Below are 18983 nucleotides of genomic sequence, written 5' to 3'. Positions count from 1 at the left end.
TTAGCATTGAATAATTTGAGATGCTGCTGTAACCCATGCTGTTTTTTTCTCAGGGAGCCCAGGAACGGATAGATAGCTTACGTCGGTCTGGGGTGATCCATGAAAAACAAACTGCTGTGTCAGTAGAGAACTTCATTGCAGAATTGTTACCTGACAAGTAAGAGGCTTATTTTTTATTGGGGGAAAACAGTTTAAGTGGGAGTTGGGGTGGGGCTTGGGGGTCATCATACTGAATATCCAACAGAAAGTGTGTCCAATTATTAAAGCAGAGGAAAGTGTATTCTGGTGTTAGCTGTATTTCTTAACGAGTTACGTAACCTGGGATAGTTTAGCTGACATTTCTATTTATTCTTTTTTATTAAATAGAGATAGTAGTATGGTTTTCTAAGTTTGCACAAATAATCAGTTAGTAGTACTGCCTATAAGATGATCCAATGATCTATTGATATAGATATAATTAACTTCTAATGGCAAGCATAGTGATTTACCCAGTTATTCAGAGTAATGGAAATTATGGGCAAGAGACCCTCGTGGTAGACACCAAATTTGTGACGTACCTTATGCCTATTCCAAAGAAAGGTGATCCAACAGAATGTTCAAACTATAGAATGATATCATTGATACTGCACACAAGAAAAATTAGTTTAAGATCATCCAACAATGGTTACAGCAGCACATTGACAGGAAACTGCCAGAAGTCCCGGCCAGATTCAGAAGAGAATATGGAACACAAGGGATAACATTGCTAATGTCAGATGGATCTTGGCTCAAAGCAGAGAATCCCAGAAAGAGGTCAGTTTGTGTTGCATTGACCATGCCAAGCCAACTGTGTGGACCATAAAACACTGGATGACTGTGAGAGGAAAGGGAATTCTGGAGCACTTCACTGTGCTCATTTGGAACTGATACGTGGATCGAGAGGCAGTTTTGCGAACAGAACACGGGAATACTGCATGGTTTCAGGTCAGGAAAAGTATGTCAGGGTTGTATCCTCTTCACCATATTTGGTCTATCTATCTGGTGAGCAAATCATTAGCGAGGCTGGCGTGTATGAAGAAGAGTGTTTGGAGAGAGGCTTATTAACATCCTGCGGTACGCAGATGACACAATCTTGCCAAAGGTGAGGAGGACTTGCAGCACTTGTGATGAAGATCAAGGATTACAGCCTTCAGTACGGACTACAACGCAATGTCAGGAAGACCAGAAACCTCACAACTGGACCAGTAAATACCATCATGATCAACAGAGAAAGGGTTTGAAGTTGCCGAGGATTTTGTCTTACTTGGATCTACATTCAGTTCTCATAGAAGCATCAGTCAGGAGATCAAATAGCGAATTGCACTGTGTAAATCTGCTACACAAGCTGGGGTATTTTCAGTCGCCTCGTATGCATTGAAAGTTGGACATTGAATAAGGAAGAGTGAATAAATATTTATGTATGTGAAATGTGCTACTGGCTAAGAATATATTGAAAGTATCATGCACTGCCCAAATAACGAACAGATCAGTCTTAGAACAAGGACAGCCAGAGTGCTCCTTTGAGACAAGGATGGTGTTATTTAGTCTCACTTACTTTGGACATATTAGCGGGAGAGACAAGTCCCTGGAGAAGGACATCATGCTTGGTAAAGTGGAGAGTTGGGGGGAAAAAGAGGAAAACCCTGGATGAGATGGATTGACACATTGCTACGGTGGACTCAAACGCAGAACAGTTATGAGGACGAACCAGGCCGTGTTGCATTCTGTTGTACGCAGGGTTGCTGTGAGTTGGCTAAAACAATAACAAGTCTACTAAATCCATACAATGAGTTCTTGATTTTTTAAAATAGATTTCATTCACCGAATGAGTAGTTAAAGCATGTCAATTTGATTATATTTTCCTGTGTTCTTGAATATATAAGTGATAGTTATATTTAAATTCTTTTATATTCCAGTATTTCGATCTTTTGTGGGTTGGCTTCCTGTAGGAACCCCGAGGCGTAGTGGTCCACGCTGGGCTGCTAGCCGTAAACGCCAGGAGTTTGAAACTACCCGCCGCTCCTTGGGAGAAAGATGGGGTGTTTGACTTTGGTAAAGAGTTATAGTCCTGGAAATGCACAGGGGCTGTTCTGTCCTGTCTCATAGGGTTGCGATGAGTCGGGCACTGACTCAATGGCAGTGAGTTTGGCTTTTTGGTTTGGGTCTGCCTCTTTAGTCTCCTTTGCCTTATGTTTTTTCATAGCGCACTCTCTTTGAAAGCCTAGTGATTTTTCACAGTCAATGTATCTTAAAAGGTGAGGGAGAAAGGGGGAACCGATTATAAGGATCTACATATAACCTCCTCCCTGGGGGACAGACAGCTGAGAAGTGGGTGAAGAGTGATGTTGGACGGTGTAAGATATGACAAAATAATAATAATTTATAAATTATCAAGGGTTCATGGGAGAGATGGGAGTGGGGAGGGAGGGGAAAAATGAGCTGATACCAAGGGCTCAAGTAGAAAGCAAATGTTTTGAGAATGATGAAGGAAACGTATAGAAGTGCTTGACACAATGGATGGATGTCTGGATTGTGATAAGAGTTGTACGAGCCCCCAATAAAATGATTTTTTAAAAAAGAACCAGGAATGTTTGATAAACACCAATCAAAAAAATAAGCTCTGGAGTAGCCAGGTGATCTGTGAATGTTCTGACTTTCATCTAGATGGGCGGGCAGAGGTGGTGGTGGGTCACGCAGTGCTGTGTCCTTTGGCCAGAAATTGTGTTAAGACTGGGTAGTCCTCAGGGTCAACTGAAGATCTCAGCTTACCTTTGAAAGTTCACCCTTTGCAGAAATTGTTCCGAAATGTTGTCCTCCTATAGCTCTCATAGTACTGCAAATGTATGCTTTTAATAACTATCAACATTTTAGTGTTAGAATTGACTTACCAAAACAGCTCTGTATTTGAGCAGAGGTGAATATTACGATGATTAGGAATATAAAATAGGAACTCTGCTGATGGTTTCTAGTGTGATTTTAAGAAAGAAGAGAGGGAGGGAAGGAGGGAGGACAAGCAGATAAGTAATAAACTCAGGACTCCAAGTACCTGATAATCCCTGCTACTTCTCTGCTGCCTTTTAGTTCTCAAATGATGGGTCATTCTAAGGAGTGAGTGTATGCCTCCCTAGTGCTGTACCCCTTATAGAGCTGTCTGTTGTTTGCCGGGAAATTGAGCCACAGGGATAAGTTCAGTTTCGGATTTAAAGAGTGACCATGGACCATAGTCTCGGGGTTCCATGCATATCTATCTGGTGATAAGCCTGATTTCTTTATAATGTTTAGTTTTGTTCCCTGTTTTTCTTACACTCAATTCAGGACCTTCTAATGGGATTCTTTTCAGACACGTTGGAAGACAGATGCATTATCTTAATTGAGAAAGTTGTTATAACAAAATAGCAAGTATTGTTTTGTAGACAAAATAAAATAAATCTTATGATTTAATGTTCTTAATTGAAAAATGCTTACAATATGAACACTATAGATAAAATCGCATTTTATTCAAAATTTCATGATAACTGTCAGTACTTTCTTTTGTTTTTTTTTTAATTTGTGAACAAATTCTCCACAAATACTCACCCTCATGTTTCACTGCCCTTTATTAGATATGCTTAAAAAAACAGAGGTATTGAACATTATATGATTCTATATACTCTTAATACTACTTAAATTCAGAATTTCAGAGCATCTGATTATTTTGTAATTCTGGTTCACTGACTGAAATGCTGGTCATGCTACAAATGACTCTATTATCTCAACTTGTAAATGGCCCATAGATAATTCAGAAAATGTGATTATAGAAGAGTATATCAGGAATTAGATTATTTGTTATTTTCTCTGAGCATATTCATAATTTGCTAATAGGTAGTTATATTAATGATAGAGTTGGCATTATAAAATGTCTCCTATTATAACCAGTGATAAAAGACATTACCCATTTTAAACTATTTTTATGTTCAGTGAGTGCAAATTTATCTGCTGCACATTTAAACATACCCACCCCTATGTCTCCGTCATCAAGGAAAGTGAATTTTCCTTGATAATTTTAAGTTATTACATTATTTTTATTCCTAGTTTTTTTGTTTCCCTCATAAAACTAAGCTGCAATAGTAATTTTTTTCGATTGCAGGTGGGTGGGGGTGCTGTGGTTTGGATTATCCACCTGTAAACTGATCAGAAATAGGACTTTTTGTAAATCTGCCTTTTACCTGAATAGTAGTGCTTCATTTTTAGTTTGTCTGGTCACTCTTAACTTTTATTTAACACGTGAACCATGTAACAGGCATGTATGTGCTCCATTGCAGATGGTTTGACATCGGCTGTGTGATAGTCGAGGACCCTGCCCACGGGGTTCACTTGGAAACATTTACACAAGCCACACCGGTGCCTTTGGAATTCGTACAACAGGTAGGCTTGTTCTTCATGTTTCTGGGAAAGCTTCCCAGACTCCTTTCACTATTAAAATCTGTATGAAGTATTTTGTTGGAAAGATATGTTCTAGAATTTGCTTTAGTCTTTTCTCTTTTTGTCTTGTTTTTTAACATGTCTTGCTTTTTCCATGTTGCTTTAGGAACTGCCTACTTTTGTTTTCCAACTTTCTTTGGCTAGATAATACATCCGTAGTGAATCAGTGTTTCTGTATTTTATTCATTTGTTTTTATGATGGAGTTTCTTGCCCTTCAACTTCAAAATCAAACTCCCTGCCATGGTTTTGATGCGGCTTCCTAGTGACTCTCTAAGACAGAGTAGAACTGCCGTTGTACGCTTCCGAGACTGTTACGCTTAACCGGAGAGAACGCCTTGACTTCCTCCAGAGGAGCAGATGGTGGCTTCCAACCAAGACCTTCTGGATCACAGCCCAGCCTGTAACCACTTCGCCACCACCCTTCATATCCCTCTTGTGCTTGTTTCATGCCCAGCTTTGTTTACTTTTCCAAGTATCTCACATTTCATCTCTACTATTGCCTTCTTCATTTCCTCTTCATGTTCATCTCCAGGTAGCAAGCCAGCATCCAGAAATCTTAGTTGATGGGCACTATCTTTTGTTGACCAAAAGTAGAATACTTAAGTTTCCATAGTTTTCAGGAGAATCTAAACAGAAATGTGTGATGATGTTGATATCTTGTTTGTGCGTATATATATATAATATTTTGTGTGCATTAAATGTAATTTTATAACTATCTCTTAATGTTATTTTGAAGTTGTGTTTGAGAGAATCTGATTAAATTATTGGATCTTCTACCAAGCAAAATACAGATTAACACATATACGTTATATACAAATTTGGCATATATGAGGAAGTTTTAAAATATTTGTGGAAAATGGAATAAAGGGATAGTGGAATGTTTTCATGATCCTTTTGATGCCTGCTCATGCTCACAGAGTTCCTGAACTCTTCGAGCTTTCTAATTTAGAATCGATGGTGGAGACTTTGAAATTAAAAAAAAAATTTTCTTTCATTTATGTTGTAATTTTTATCCTAACTTGTTTTAAGAAGTTCAGGAAAACATTTTAAATATGTGTAAATGTTCAACATACTCCACTATGAAAGTGATTGAAAGATTTTAAGTGAATACAATATAATTCATTATATTGATATATTTTTCAAAGCCTACAACCAATCCTGCTGCCATTGAGCTGATTCCAACTCATAGCCACTCTATGACAGAATAGAACTGCTTTATAGAGTTCCCAGGGAGCCCTATTGGCATAATGGCTACAAATTGGGCTGCTAAATAGAAGGTTAGCAGTTCGAAAACACCAGCTGCTCCTCGGGAGAAAAACAGAACTTTCTACTCCCATAAAGAGTTACAGTCTCGGAACCTCACAGTTTCCAAAGCTCTAAACCTTCGGGAAGTAGGCAGCCTCATCTTTCTCCCGTGGGATGGCTTACAGTGAATAGCTGAGCATTTTAATCATTGTACTTCTAGGGCTTCTGTTCTACTGGATGAATTTCTATGAGAATCTAAATTCTACCTAATTATTAAGTATTAGTTTAGACCATCCAAAACTGATGTCATTGAAGATCAAACAGTTAAACAGTGGCAATTTCATATGATCGAACTTAGATAACCAAATGAAGTATTACAATGGAAAGATTTCATCTAGATCAGCGGTTCTCAACCTGTGGATCGCGACCCCTTTGGGAGTTGTACGACCCTTTCACAGGGGTCGCCCGATTCATAACAGTAGCAAAATCACAGTTATGAAGTAGCAACAAAAATAATTTTATGGTTGGGGGTCATCACAACATGAACTGTATTAAAGGGTTGCGGCACTAGGAAGGGTGAGAACCACTGATGTAGATCAAAAACATACTGAGTCCTAGTGGTTTTATAAGTAAGTTCTACTGAAGTTTTATCAAGACCACTGGCATATAAATCAATTCTGATTCATAGCGACTCTATAGGATAGAGTTGAACTACCCTATAGGTTTGCAAGGTTGTAAATATATTTTATTTTTTAAATAATTGTTTTAAAATAGGTTTTTAAAACATCCTCGAGAAAACCTGTTTCCTTTCTTTTTAAAAAAATGTTTTTTAAGTTTTATTGCCATAACTTACATACTATATAATTCAGTGGCTTAACATGTTTAAAAGAATTCTGCAATTATTGTCACAATCAGTTTTAGAACATTTTGTTCTTTCTTGTACTCATTATTAGCTGTCCACTTTCCCACAACTTCCCCTGCCATAACCCTAAGAAACTCAGGGCATCGCTACTGGACAGAGCAGAACTCCCCGTGGGGCTTCAGGACTGTAAGTTTGGAGAAGTTGAAAGGATTGTCTTTCTCCTGAAGAGTGGATGGGGGTTTCTAACTGTCCCCTTGGAATTAGCCGCCCAGAACGGAACCCCATAGGCCACCAGGGGTCCTTGATAAGATATTAGAAACCTTATCATTAAGGAGGCTCCTATTGTCTCTAACATTGCTTTTGATCAGAAGTCATCCATAATGGCCCATAGCCAAGTCTATCCTATTGTCTGTTCAGGTTAATGAGTTTTATTGTAGCGCATCTTGCCCATCTTTTTACTTGCTCTTGATGACTGATTATCGCTGTAGTAGGAGCCTTGGTGGTACACTGGGTTACTTAAGCATTGGGCTGTTAACCAATTCTTAATACTTGATTAACCATTGGGTGGTTAGAGGTCAAGCCCACCAGCTGCTGAGCCGGCAAAGATGAGGAAGTCAGAATCCATAAAGATTAGCTGTCTCAGAAACCCTGTGTAACTATCTTGTAGCGTCTTTATGAATCGGAATGGAATTGGCAGCCCTGGGTTATGTTTGGTTTTCACACAACAGTTGAACGGTTGCAGTAGAGAACTACCTGGTGCACAAAGCCCAAAATATTTACTTCATGGAGTTTATCAGAAAACAAACGAACGGAAAACAACAACAACAACAAAACCACCTTTCCCGTTTCTGAACTAGGTGTTCTATTAAAAAAGACAAGCCTTTACTTAGCTCGAGCGTGCATTGAACACGTGTGATCCCAGCTTATTGACAGGAGGGTGGATGTGTTTGTTTTAAAGGTATATGAATGAAGAGAGAAAGAAGGCCTGCAAAGTCAAGCTACACAGCAAGCTGGCATGAGTGGTTAATGTGGAGAGCAATGTCTAAAGCATAGCATTTCCTTTTTACTCAGCTTTTTCCCCCTAGTATTTTTTCATTTTATTTCTTCTCATTTGGTCTAAAATTGAGAAGATACAAGTGTTACAAATGTTAGTATGTCTTCCTCCCATCTCCAACAGTGTAGCCCCCTTCCCAGGGGTCAATGATAACCAGTTCTTTTTTTAATCCATCTTCAGGTGTTGTGTGTTTATGCCTCTTTAGTGTTGTTGTTTTTTTTAAGGATTTTTCTTTAGGGGAATAGAGTTGAGCTGTTTTTTAATTCATTTGGAAAAATATGTTCATAGAATTTGGGTTTGTTGAATTTAAGTATACATGATCTATCTTCAGCCCTAAAATTAAACCCAGCTATTGTGTGGAGTCTTGTTATTCATCAGTATGTGTTCTGCCTAGCATCTGAAGTCTCATCTGGGAACTTGTTCAAAATGCAGAACACTCAGGGTCCAACCCAAAGGTACTGAATTAAAACCTGCATTTTAACCAGAGCCTTGGTGGGTGATTGTTAAGTCTATTGAAGTTTCAGCAACACCATTTTGAATACCTTAAAGAGATATCTGCTCTTTCTCTTGGAACCAGTGAATTACTGATAGTACAGTGTGCATTGTGGGAGGTGATAGTCTAGGCAGTGACTGGACTGTTCGCATCACAGACCTGGGGAACCCTGGTGGGCGGCCGAGTAGAGTAAGCGTTGGCCTGTTAACCTAAGGCCAGCATTTCCAACTCATAGTCCCCCAGAGAAGAAAGACGACACTTTCTCTTCCTGTAAAGGTAAATATATAGCCGTGGAAACCTTATGCAGCACTTCTGCTTTGTCCTGTAGCAGGTGTTGCTATGGTCGGAACCTACTTTTCAACAGTGGGCTTGGTACTGTTTAGTACCCAGCTGTGGAGTTTCCAACTCAGTAGGCTGTGTTTGGGACTTGAGAAACTTGTGTTTTATAAAAGCTCTTTAAGTCTTGGTGATACATAAGTACAGTATATTTAGGGTCATGCTATAAATCCCTTTTACATATAGATAAAATTTTCTAAACTCTATTTGACAACACAACAGTGGAAAAGCCACATTATTTTTATACATCAGGCAATGAGTTTATGTGTAGATGAACAAACTTATTTGAGTGGAAGCATACATAGGCCAAGTTAAGTACGAGTGGCATAACAGTGGTTGATGTCCTGGACTGGATATTACTGATACGTATCAGTCTCTGTGTGCTGCAGTGGTAGTTACCAGATTGGAAGTTCAAACATACCCAGAGGCCCCATCAGAAGCGGACCTGTGAGTCCGCTACCAAAAGATCACAGCTTTGAAGACCCTGTGGAGCAGGTCTGCACCACGCATGTGGGGTCTCAAAGTGGAATAGCCCCAGCTGTAGGGGCCCGACACCCTGAACACTCACGTGTCAGTGCTGTTCCTGGGACCTCTTTCTGTGCCTTAATGGACTCATCTCTCAATGGATTTCAGCTTTTACGTTTCCCCTCTTTTTGGTAGAGATTTTATGAGAAGTACAAAAAAAAGTCTAGGAGTATGTCATTTTAGAACTAATCCACTTAGTAGCTGGAAGTAATGCTGAATATAGAACTAGAACTTGAGCCCTCTGTATCTGAATTTTTTTAGTAGATAGTCGTTAGATTTAAGACATGAATTACATTTGAATAGCAAAATGAACTGAACATAGATATTTTAGGCAGTCAGTGTGTGCAATATTGTTTTGACTTTTTTATAGCCTTATAACTTCCTTTCAGTTGGCAGCCTGCTGTGTTGCTCAAGATTTCTCATAATCTATATTAAAAGTAACCTGAAGCTTTGAAATATCACTTGGTAATACAGCTTGTTCTAGTGATATTTTTAAATGTATTATAAATACTGTCTTCTTCATTTTTTCCGTAGGCTCAAAGTCTAACTCCCCAGGACTACAATTTAAGGTGGTCGGGCCTTTTGGTAACCGTGGGTGAAGTCCTGGAAAAGAGCTCATTAAATGTCAGCCGGACTGATTGGCACGTGGCCTTTACTGGCATGTCTCGTCGACAGATGATCTACAGCGCAGCCAAAGCAATAGCAGGCATGTATAAGCAGCGCCTTCCCCCGAGGACTATGTGAGAGCAGACGCGTGCCGGGTACGGAGACAGCTCTCATTGCTGGCTGTAAAGGAAGATTTTGTACCGTCTTTAAATGAGTAGCTTCAGTGAACCCAGCGGTGTTTATAATTTCCTTGTAGGCTACAGTTTTTCTAGAAAGGCATGGTGTCATTTTCACAGCTGAAAAGACATCCTTTTTAAGATTATATCATTTCATGCTATAGTCCCCCCCCCCAAAATATACATACATATAAATATATTTATAGCACCATTTGATATATCAAATTTATAAGGTGAAAGGTCATGTTCTACAACATTTAATTTAATGGTATATAACTGATCATTTTGTTTATTAAGGAATACAACTAAAGACTCGTGTATTGAATGTTCCTTGAAAGAACTGTTTCTTTTGATGTGCGATGAATCTCTCCCCCATCGGTCTTGGGGCATCCTTTCGGGGTGTACATGATCTCAGGTCTGATGCCGAGCAGTGGGCTCACCAGTTCACAGTAGCACGCCTGCCTGTCGGGAGATGTTGCACATTTTGCTACGTATTTTTAGCAACATTGGCCAAGATAACCAAGTTGGTCATTTTTCTTTTTGTCATCATGTATAATTTTAGGCCGGACTGTTCTACTTTATGATCATTTTTGGCATTTCCCAGATTCCTACTAAGATTATTAGAGTATACTGTATTTTATTTGCTCATTGCTACATGATAATTAAGTGGCAAAAGGCTCAAGTGTACTTGATCTCAGAAGGACTCCTATTATTTTGTGTAAATCTATCCAACTTTCCAAGTAGAAACTTGACAACACCCATGACTTATGTCCCATTCATAGTCTCTAAATTATAATTGAGAAATTTTGGAGGCAACTATTGGTTGTTTATGGAATTATTTGCCTCTTAGTTTAGATAAGATGACTTCTTATTAGTTTGCCTTAACCGCATCATTTCTAACTTGGTGCCATTCTGCCTTTACTTTTTTTGATATTTCCAAAGAAACTTTTATATTCAATCTAGTTTATTTCATTCCTTAGGCTTGTATTTAGTGAAATCTTCACCCAATAATATATATTTTTAGATATATGTAACTCAAAATAAAATTTTTTCTTATGCTATTGAGTATTGTTCAAATAAACTTTTTGAAGATAGCTTCTTGTATAAATATAATTTATTTACTATTCTGTATAATTGTTGAGATGCAAAAGGATTCACACAATCTCTTATAGTTTTACAAAAGGTGTTGAAACTCTTACCCTGCACTGTCTTCACATGTATGGCTTGCTTTGTATTGAGAATATTGTTGCAAATAATTGTTATTTTGATACTTTTTACCTGAGGATGAGAAGACTAGGTACTAACTTTAACTATGGTATATGCTCATTTCTAAACACTGCATAATGGCTATGCAGACATAGTCAACCCTTTTTACCAATATTGAGAGATGGAAGGATGGAGCCAGTGGCAATGGCCCTTTTTTTTTTTTTGCCAAGAAGTAGTAATAGGGACAGAGCATTTTATTGCTATTTATGGAACATTTTATCTGTTTTCTGTGTTTTATGAGTAAGAAGCAGAGAAGCCATCTTTACCATTTGCTGCTGCTTTTTATTTCTGAAAAATTAAGATATGAAAACAAAACATTGAAATCGCCCACGAGAGTAAATTAAAAGCTATCCTCTTTCATCAGGAATAGAACGAAATTATGCCAATGCTTAAAATAATTCTGCTGCCATCCCTCATCTCTATCCTTACTCCCTCTTCAGTTTTGGGAGATTTTTTTACAGATTCTAGAGATATAGTATATTCTTTTTATTTTACCAAGTCTCATCTTATTATTTGGTGTTTTTGAGTTTTGTCTCAATAGAATCACAAACATTGATAGTTGATGACTTTCCTAGAATCCTCAAAGAGCAATGCCAGGGTTATTCCATGACTTGGGTGAAGCCAAGTCATTTTCCTGCACCTGCTAATTTGGTGAGCCTTCTGCTCTTTGGAACTGGGTGAGTGAGTGCGGAGCAGGCGTAGAGAAGGGCGGGATGCAAGAGAGAAATACATGATCTGGATCTGCTTCTCTGATTCCTTCTTTGGCCCGTTATCTTCGCCAGCCTTCAGACCACGGCTGACTCCACATGCTCAGCCTTCACTCTCTCTTGCTTGTTCCTCATTTGTTTCACTTCTTGCGCATGAGACTAAACTTAGAAGAGCCTTGCAAGAACAGGTCATGATCTCAAACACAACGTGGCAACTTGATCCCGGCAGATTTTAGTGGTGGAATCTAAATTCCATGAAACACGCTGATTGTCTAAGACCGCTTATATAATCACTTTACCAGTTACCTAACCCCTCTCCCCAATTTTTTTCTTTCTACCCATCTGCTTGTAACGCCCACATCAGCGTTTATGTACACTTACTTTCATTCTTTCTTGATCTCTTCCGTCCCCCCTCCCCCAGCCTCTTCCCTGTTAACTTTCTTTCAGACAGAGGGGCTCAACTTACTTTTTGCTCCCTCATGCATCTTAAGAAAACCCATCTTGAACTTGGTTCTTTTACCAGTGTTGTTTTGGTACTTTTATGTGAGCTTTCTCCTGAGGAGCTCCAGGAGCCACCTAAGTGAATGTAAGAAGCTTATACACTTTCTCGTTCTAATGAAATATTTGGAAGAAACTGGAAAGCTGCACAAGAACCAGGCAGCACAGTTACAGGCGCTCCTGTCCCGTGATGGAGGAACAGCAACATTGTGCCTGGAGCGGCGCCACAGGCTTCTGGAACTGGAAACGCCTTGGTTCTCCCGCTCAGTCTGTCGTCATTTCCGTGTTCCATGCCCTATTATTTCGGGAGGATTAATGAGGTAAAACATCGAGATGAAAAAATAATATAATAGTAAATGATACAACTGAAAGTGTTATGTACATTTATTAAAAATTATGCAGATTATCAAGATGCTCAGGATTCAACTAAATGACTTCCATGTTGTTAAATTTCCTATGTTCCATGGATAAAACAAATTTCTAATGAACTTGTGTTCTGTGATGCCAAATTGATAATATTTTATGTTCTGAAAGATGCTAGTTATCCATAAATTATTAAGAGACTTGGATTCTTTTAATTCCCAGTATATCAGGTTCATTTTAAGATACCATGCAGGATGATGGGTAAAACCCATTTTGTAACTATGTAAATATGCCACAAATAAATAATACTTTGACTGATTTCCCAAAAGTGTATAGTTTGTTTTTTCTCAAATGCCACTTTCATATTCATATTATATGGTGTTTTTTGTCTATGAACTGACTACTAGCTGCCAAGAATTTTATCGAACAGCAATTTCAGAATACGTCTTTGTAGTGGAATTACAACATTTAGATATACCAGTGTTGCTAACTTGAATTCAAACAAATAGTAATATTAAAGAAGTGGTTAAGGATATATTAGAGACACGGCAGTAGGCAACACTTTAAGGCCTGTATTCATCATGAAACTTGTGTTAGGGCTCAGGTCAACTCACTTTCATGGGACAGTTAATGTACTGGAAATCCTTTAACTCACCTGGGCTGCCAGGTCCAAGGTCAAGAAGCAAAGAGTGGAGTCCTTTAGGCAAGGCAGACAGAGTGCCAGCAGGCAGCAAACAGCAGGATGGGTCGGCAACAGCCAGTATCTCAGGAGCTCAGTGAAGCAGGCCTGATGGGATATCGAACTCAAGCAATGCAAGGCGACAGGACCCACCAGCCTCAATCTCAAGCGATGTACACAGCAGCGTGACAAAACAGGTCTCGGAGGAGCTTCAAGCATTAGCAACATGATCCACAGGTTGGCTTGGCCCACAGGGAGTATAGCACACAAGTTGAGACTAAGAACTAGCTAAAGCATCAGCACACTGGTCCGATCACCAGAGAACAAGAAGGAAAGGGGTTGGGCCTCACAAAGCCATGTTATCTCTTTACCCTCCAATCAAACTGCAAGCTGATTAATCCCATGTGTTCCTATTGGCCAGGTTGGCACAATAAACCTAACTCACAAAAGCTTGAGTCCAGGATTTAATTTATCCTTGACCTCAGAAGTGCCTTAAAATTTTTTCTTTACTATATTTGCTATTTTGAGCTTAAGACACTAAACACAAGAAATTTTTGTTTGTTTGATGGGAGGTGCAGGGTGTACTGGCAAAAAGACAATTGAATATTGATTCTTTGTTGGACAGAAGACAACTATTTCCAGTAAACCAGAAAAATACCCATTGAGGCGTTCAGAAAGGACACAGTAAAATACTTTATTTCAGAATTACCTGGAAAAGAAAAGTTTTGGCAGTATGAACAAAATTGGAAAGGTAGTTAGGTGTGTTAGACTGAGTGACTCCCACAATGGTCAAAGCAGGGGAGTCCATTCTGGTTCTGGTCCACCCATGTTGAGCTGGAGACTTCTGACTCATGTAGATGGGGGCCCGAGGAAGACGCAGGAGGACAAACCAGGAAACAGGAACATACAGCAGGAAGCGCACGGGCTGGTGTGGCTGCAGAGTCCCGTGAATCCGAGGCCGGCAGGTCAGGTGGTCAGGTCAGGTTGCTCCGGTGGTCCAAACAGGAGGCCAGTGACCCCAATGTAAGATTCAGACTAGAAAAAAAACCAAGTGAATTCCTTCCCCTCCCCCACAGCACCTACTTATAGAGAAAGGAAGGCACACTTGCAAGGAATTGCCATCAGGCAAGAAGTAAAGGGATTTCTCTTCCATCCTGGTCACAACTTACTGGCGGCTCACAACTGATCCCACTATGGAATTACTGGACCTTAACTACCAAACAACTGAAAGTCATGATTCAGCCAAGGTGACCCAAAGCTAACTATCATGGTACAGCATCAAAAAGTTTTTAAGAACTTACGAATGAAGGAATCTTTTAAATTCTCCTTAAGAAGGAAGACATCTTAAGTATGTACTGCAATAAAGGAAAGAGGGACTGCATTTATGTGATCTGTATCTATTGTCAGGCACTAAGTATGCTGTGTTCATTGTAGTAATTAGTGCCCTCAAGTAGTTCCAACTTATAGCACCTCTGTACAACAGAACACAATACCTGGTCCTCTCTCACACTCCCTCTTAGTTTGCTCCTGTGGTCTGGACAGACCCGCCTCTCTCCCCAGGCTATATCTTCAGTGCTCTCCTCTGTATTGCCTTCTGGGAAGGGAGTCAATATAGCTTATCTTGGACCGAGGCCTGTTATCCCCTCTGAAGGTAACTGAAATTTTAAGAGTTTAAGGTACTTGCCCAAGATCACAACAAATGAGTCATTGAATTAGAATTCAAACAAAGAACTATGTCACAAAAATAATTATTCACAACATGCTGAATATTTGCTTCAAGAAATGGGTGCACAATTAATTTTGCAAATACTTGTGGAGTAAATACAAAGACAATAATGCTGTGAGGACTTGCCTCAATAGTTCGAATGTTTTATAACTGTTAAAGGAAAGCTGCTTTTACTCTCGGTTTCATTTAGTCCCAAGGCCTGCTTGGAACTCTGCTCCTGGTAAACCAAAATGAAACTCCCTTCCATTGAGTGGATTCCAACTCCTCCTCAGCCCCACGGGACAGAATGAAACTTCCTTGTGGAGTTTCGAGACTTAAATCTTAATTGGAGTAGACAACCTCATTTTTCTCCCTTGGAACCAGACGGCGGTTTCACACTACTAACCTTGTTAGTAGCCCAACAAGTAACCCACTACTTCATTAGGGGATGCTCATTTTCAGTAGACCGTGGTAAGAAAGTAAACCAGCTCTTAAATCGGGCCTTATCACCTTCTGTCCCTCCTCTAAATTGCAACCCCCTTATCTTCTCCCTAGAGGTATCCATTATTCTGAATTTTAACTATGTAGCTTGCCTGTTGGACTTTTTATAGATGGAATGCTATATGTGTTCTATATCCTTTTGTCCTTAACTTCTCTTATTATAGACACTTGTTTTAATTAGCGTTCTGGCATGTAACTACATGTCCTGCTGTATCAAGGTCTCTTGTCTGAATATATCAATTTATTTTTCATCCATTGATAGCAGATGGGTGGTTTTGAGTTTTTGGTTATATCACAGCTGTGAATATTTCATACCATTCTTTTGGTACACGTAGATAGCACTTCTTTGGGGAATATACATAACAATGAAATTGCTGGATCATAAAGTATCCATTTTCAAATTCCAGTTCAAATTCTTCAGGCATTGCCAAACATTTTTCTAAGATTGTACCAATATGCCTTCCCGCTGCCTGCATACTATTGGTATCGCTATTTACACCCTAGCCTAACTAGTGCTTTGTGTTTCAAGTTTGCACTATGGTTTTAATTTGCGTTTCGCAGACACTAAATAACAGTCATGAGAATTGGACCCAGCAGTTTCTCTTTGTTGGACATCATTTGATGACACTTAACCGGAACAACACACTTTATAACAAAGTCACACACCTTTTCCTGTATGAGCCACTTGGATCTGCCTCGGAGAAGATAACAGATCTGCCCAGTTTTCCATTGAGAAGTCTGTATGCTTTACTGACTTACGGTTAGATGCTCCAGTTAAAGGGCCTTTTGGGGCTGTGTGCTGCTGCTCTCTCTAGTCATTGCCTCTGTCTGCCAGGGAGGTCTTTGCAGGAACAGAAGGGTTTCATTGTGATGCGAACAGGTGAAGGTATTCCCTTTCTGTATGGCTAGTGCTTTTAGTCCTCTTTCAAAACAAACAAAACAAAAAAACGTGCTTCAAGTTTTTGAAGACATTGTGTGTCGACTTCTAAAAATGTAAATATTACTTTAGGCATCACATTTGAGATCTGCATTTGTCCTGGAATTATATTGTGCGTGTGCAAGATGTGTGAAATAAGGTTATCTGATCCCTGGCCCCTAATAGTTACCTAGCTGTCCTGGCACCACCGTTGCGAAGGCTGTCCTTAGATGTACTGACCTTACAGCACTTAGCTGGGTTGACTTCCTTGTACACTGTCTGCTCCCCCTCCCCTTTGTTTTTCAAGAACTTACACATTTATAGGGTCGAAGGAGTCAGAATCAACTTGCAGTAGTTTTGAGTTTCTCACATAAAATCTCATGTGCATTGTTGGTTTTGCTGCTAGAATCGAAATGTACTGAACATTCATCTACATATTTACCCTTGTCATTGTTGTTCCTTTCGAAGTTTCCTTCCATGATTGTTTCCCTTGAAAACACCGATGTATACTTTATTTTATTTGAATTTTCTTGGAGGGGAACATTCCTTGTTCTATTTGAAATGTCTTTTTTTTCCAGATTCAATTTTTTAAAGGCTGTTGTCACTGGATATACAATTCTAGTGTGATGTTTTCTTTCATCAGTTTTAAGGCAGCATACGGACATATTTGTACTTTGGCATTGATGTTCTTGTGAATGCATCCACTGTCAATCTTATTGTTGCTTTTGTAGAGGTGATAAACCTTTTTTTCCTCTGGATGTTTTTAAGATTGTCTCTTTGCCTTTGGATTTTAACAGTAGTACTATGATGTCCTTAAAATGCCCTTCTGCCAAAGTCTACCCCCTTTCTGTTGGGACTATAAGTCCATAAATTCCAAGACGTTTTCACTGTGTCCATCGGTCTCTTTTCTCCATTTCCATCTCTGACTCAACTGAGGTCTAGATGTGGCCTTTCAAAATGTCCTCCCTTGCTGCCTGCTCTTTGTGTCTGCTCCATTAAATTCATCAGTTGAGTTCCTGATACTGCTATTTTCCAGTCCCAGATTTTCCACTTGTTTCTTTCTGTTTAGATTCTCATCTCTGCTGAATTTCTCCATTTTGTCGATTAATTCCTGCAAAATGCTAACCATAGTCTTTTAAAGCCTGTGCCTGATAACTCTCTTCTGGATTCTTATGGGGGACAGTTTCAATGACCTGTTTATTTTCTCCTGGTTTCTGGATTCAATTTTTTTTCTTGCAATAACATTTTAGATTTGATTGAGGGTCATATAGCGCATATGAAAAAGCCATGGAGGTCAAACAGATTTTATCTTTCCTGTTAAAGGCTGGCTGTGAGCCTATGCAACCACGAGGTGTCGAAGGGATCAGGTATAAGGCATCATCAGAACAAAAAATCTTACCATAGTGAATGATGGGGGGAGTGCGGAGTGGAGATCCAGGGCCCGTTGGTGGGCCACTGGAGATCCCCTTGCGGAGGGGTCTCGGGGAGGAGATGAGCCAGTCAGGGTGCGATGTAGCAATGATGAGAAGTACAACTTTCCTCTAGTTCCTAGAGGGCTCCTCCCCGCTCCCACTACCATGACTCGAATTCTATCTTGCAAGGCTGGCTGGACCAGAGGAGGTACACTGGTGCAGATGGGAGCTGGGGATACAGGGAATCCAGGACGGATGAGCCCTGTGGGACCGGGGGGGGGGGTGGCAAAACGGGGAGGGTGGGGGGAGAGTGGGTAGGAATGAGGGAGCCGATTACATGGAGCTGGGTGTGACCTCCTCCCTGGGGGACAGATAACCAAAAAGTGGATGGGGGGAGACGTCGGACAGGGTAAGATATGACAAAATACCCATTTATAAACTATCGGGGGCGCATGCGGGAGGGGGGAGCCGGGAGGGAGGGGAGAGGTGAGGACCTAATGTCGGGGGTTTGAGTGGAGAAAATGTTTTGAGAAATGATGTACAAATGCGCTTTGCACAATTGATGTGTGTATGGATTGGGATAACAGTTGTATGAGCCCCTAATAAAATGTTTAAAAAATAAAAAAAAATAAAAAAATAAAGGCTGGCTGTGTTTACTTGTAGTAGACAGCAAGTTTGAAGCATGTTGGCTTAATGCAATTAGACATGGAAATAATTGAAGGTGTTTCCAGACCTTTGGGGGCCTCTCTCGTCTGTTTTTACCCTCTACATGTACCTGAAAGTCTTTACAGGCTGTGTACTCTAGTTGCTCCCTCTGCAGTCACATGGGTTTTCAGAAGCTCTACTCAGCTTCCTGTCTTTCCCGCGGCGTTCCTATTTCACAATAGGATAGAGGGTAAAGCGGCATTCAACAGCAAACGGTATCCAGCAATGACAAAATGGCATCTGGTTATTCCCTCTTGTTTTATTTTCTCTAATGAAATGTGCTCCTACAAATTCTCAGCCCTTTGGTAGCTTTCTGATCATTTTAAGCAGATGGTTTTTTTTCATATCATACCTTGTCCAGCTTTTGTACGTATTTTCAGTGGGAGGGTTGAATCCGAACAACCTACCTGGCTATTGTTAGAAGTGCAAAGTACTTTGCTTCATTAGTTATTGG

General features: G+C 39.8%; 1 protein-coding gene across 1 annotated transcript in view; it reads left to right on the top strand.

The window, feature by feature from the left end:
• Window positions 1-12939, top strand: part of PRRC1 (proline rich coiled-coil 1) — a 33037-nt gene extending 20098 nt beyond the window's left edge. The window contains exons 6-9 of the mRNA XM_045285050.1: window positions 54-157; window positions 4320-4422; window positions 9530-9701; window positions 11603-12939. Of these exons, the coding sequence (XP_045140985.1) occupies window positions 54-157; window positions 4320-4422; window positions 9530-9701; window positions 11603-11724 (501 nt within the window). The 3' untranslated portion in view covers window positions 11725-12939. The remainder of the gene's footprint in view (window positions 1-53; window positions 158-4319; window positions 4423-9529; window positions 9702-11602) is intronic.
• Window positions 12940-18983: the final 6044 nt, after the last annotated feature.

The sequence above is a fragment of the Echinops telfairi genome, unplaced genomic scaffold, assembly GCF_000313985.2.
Source record: "Echinops telfairi isolate 266 unplaced genomic scaffold, ASM31398v2 ScPeMD7_7469;HRSCAF=8507_1, whole genome shotgun sequence".
NCBI lineage: Eukaryota > Metazoa > Chordata > Mammalia > Afrosoricida > Tenrecidae > Echinops > Echinops telfairi.
Note: the sequence above shows the minus strand (reverse complement) of the source record. Positions and strands in the feature narration are given on the sequence as shown.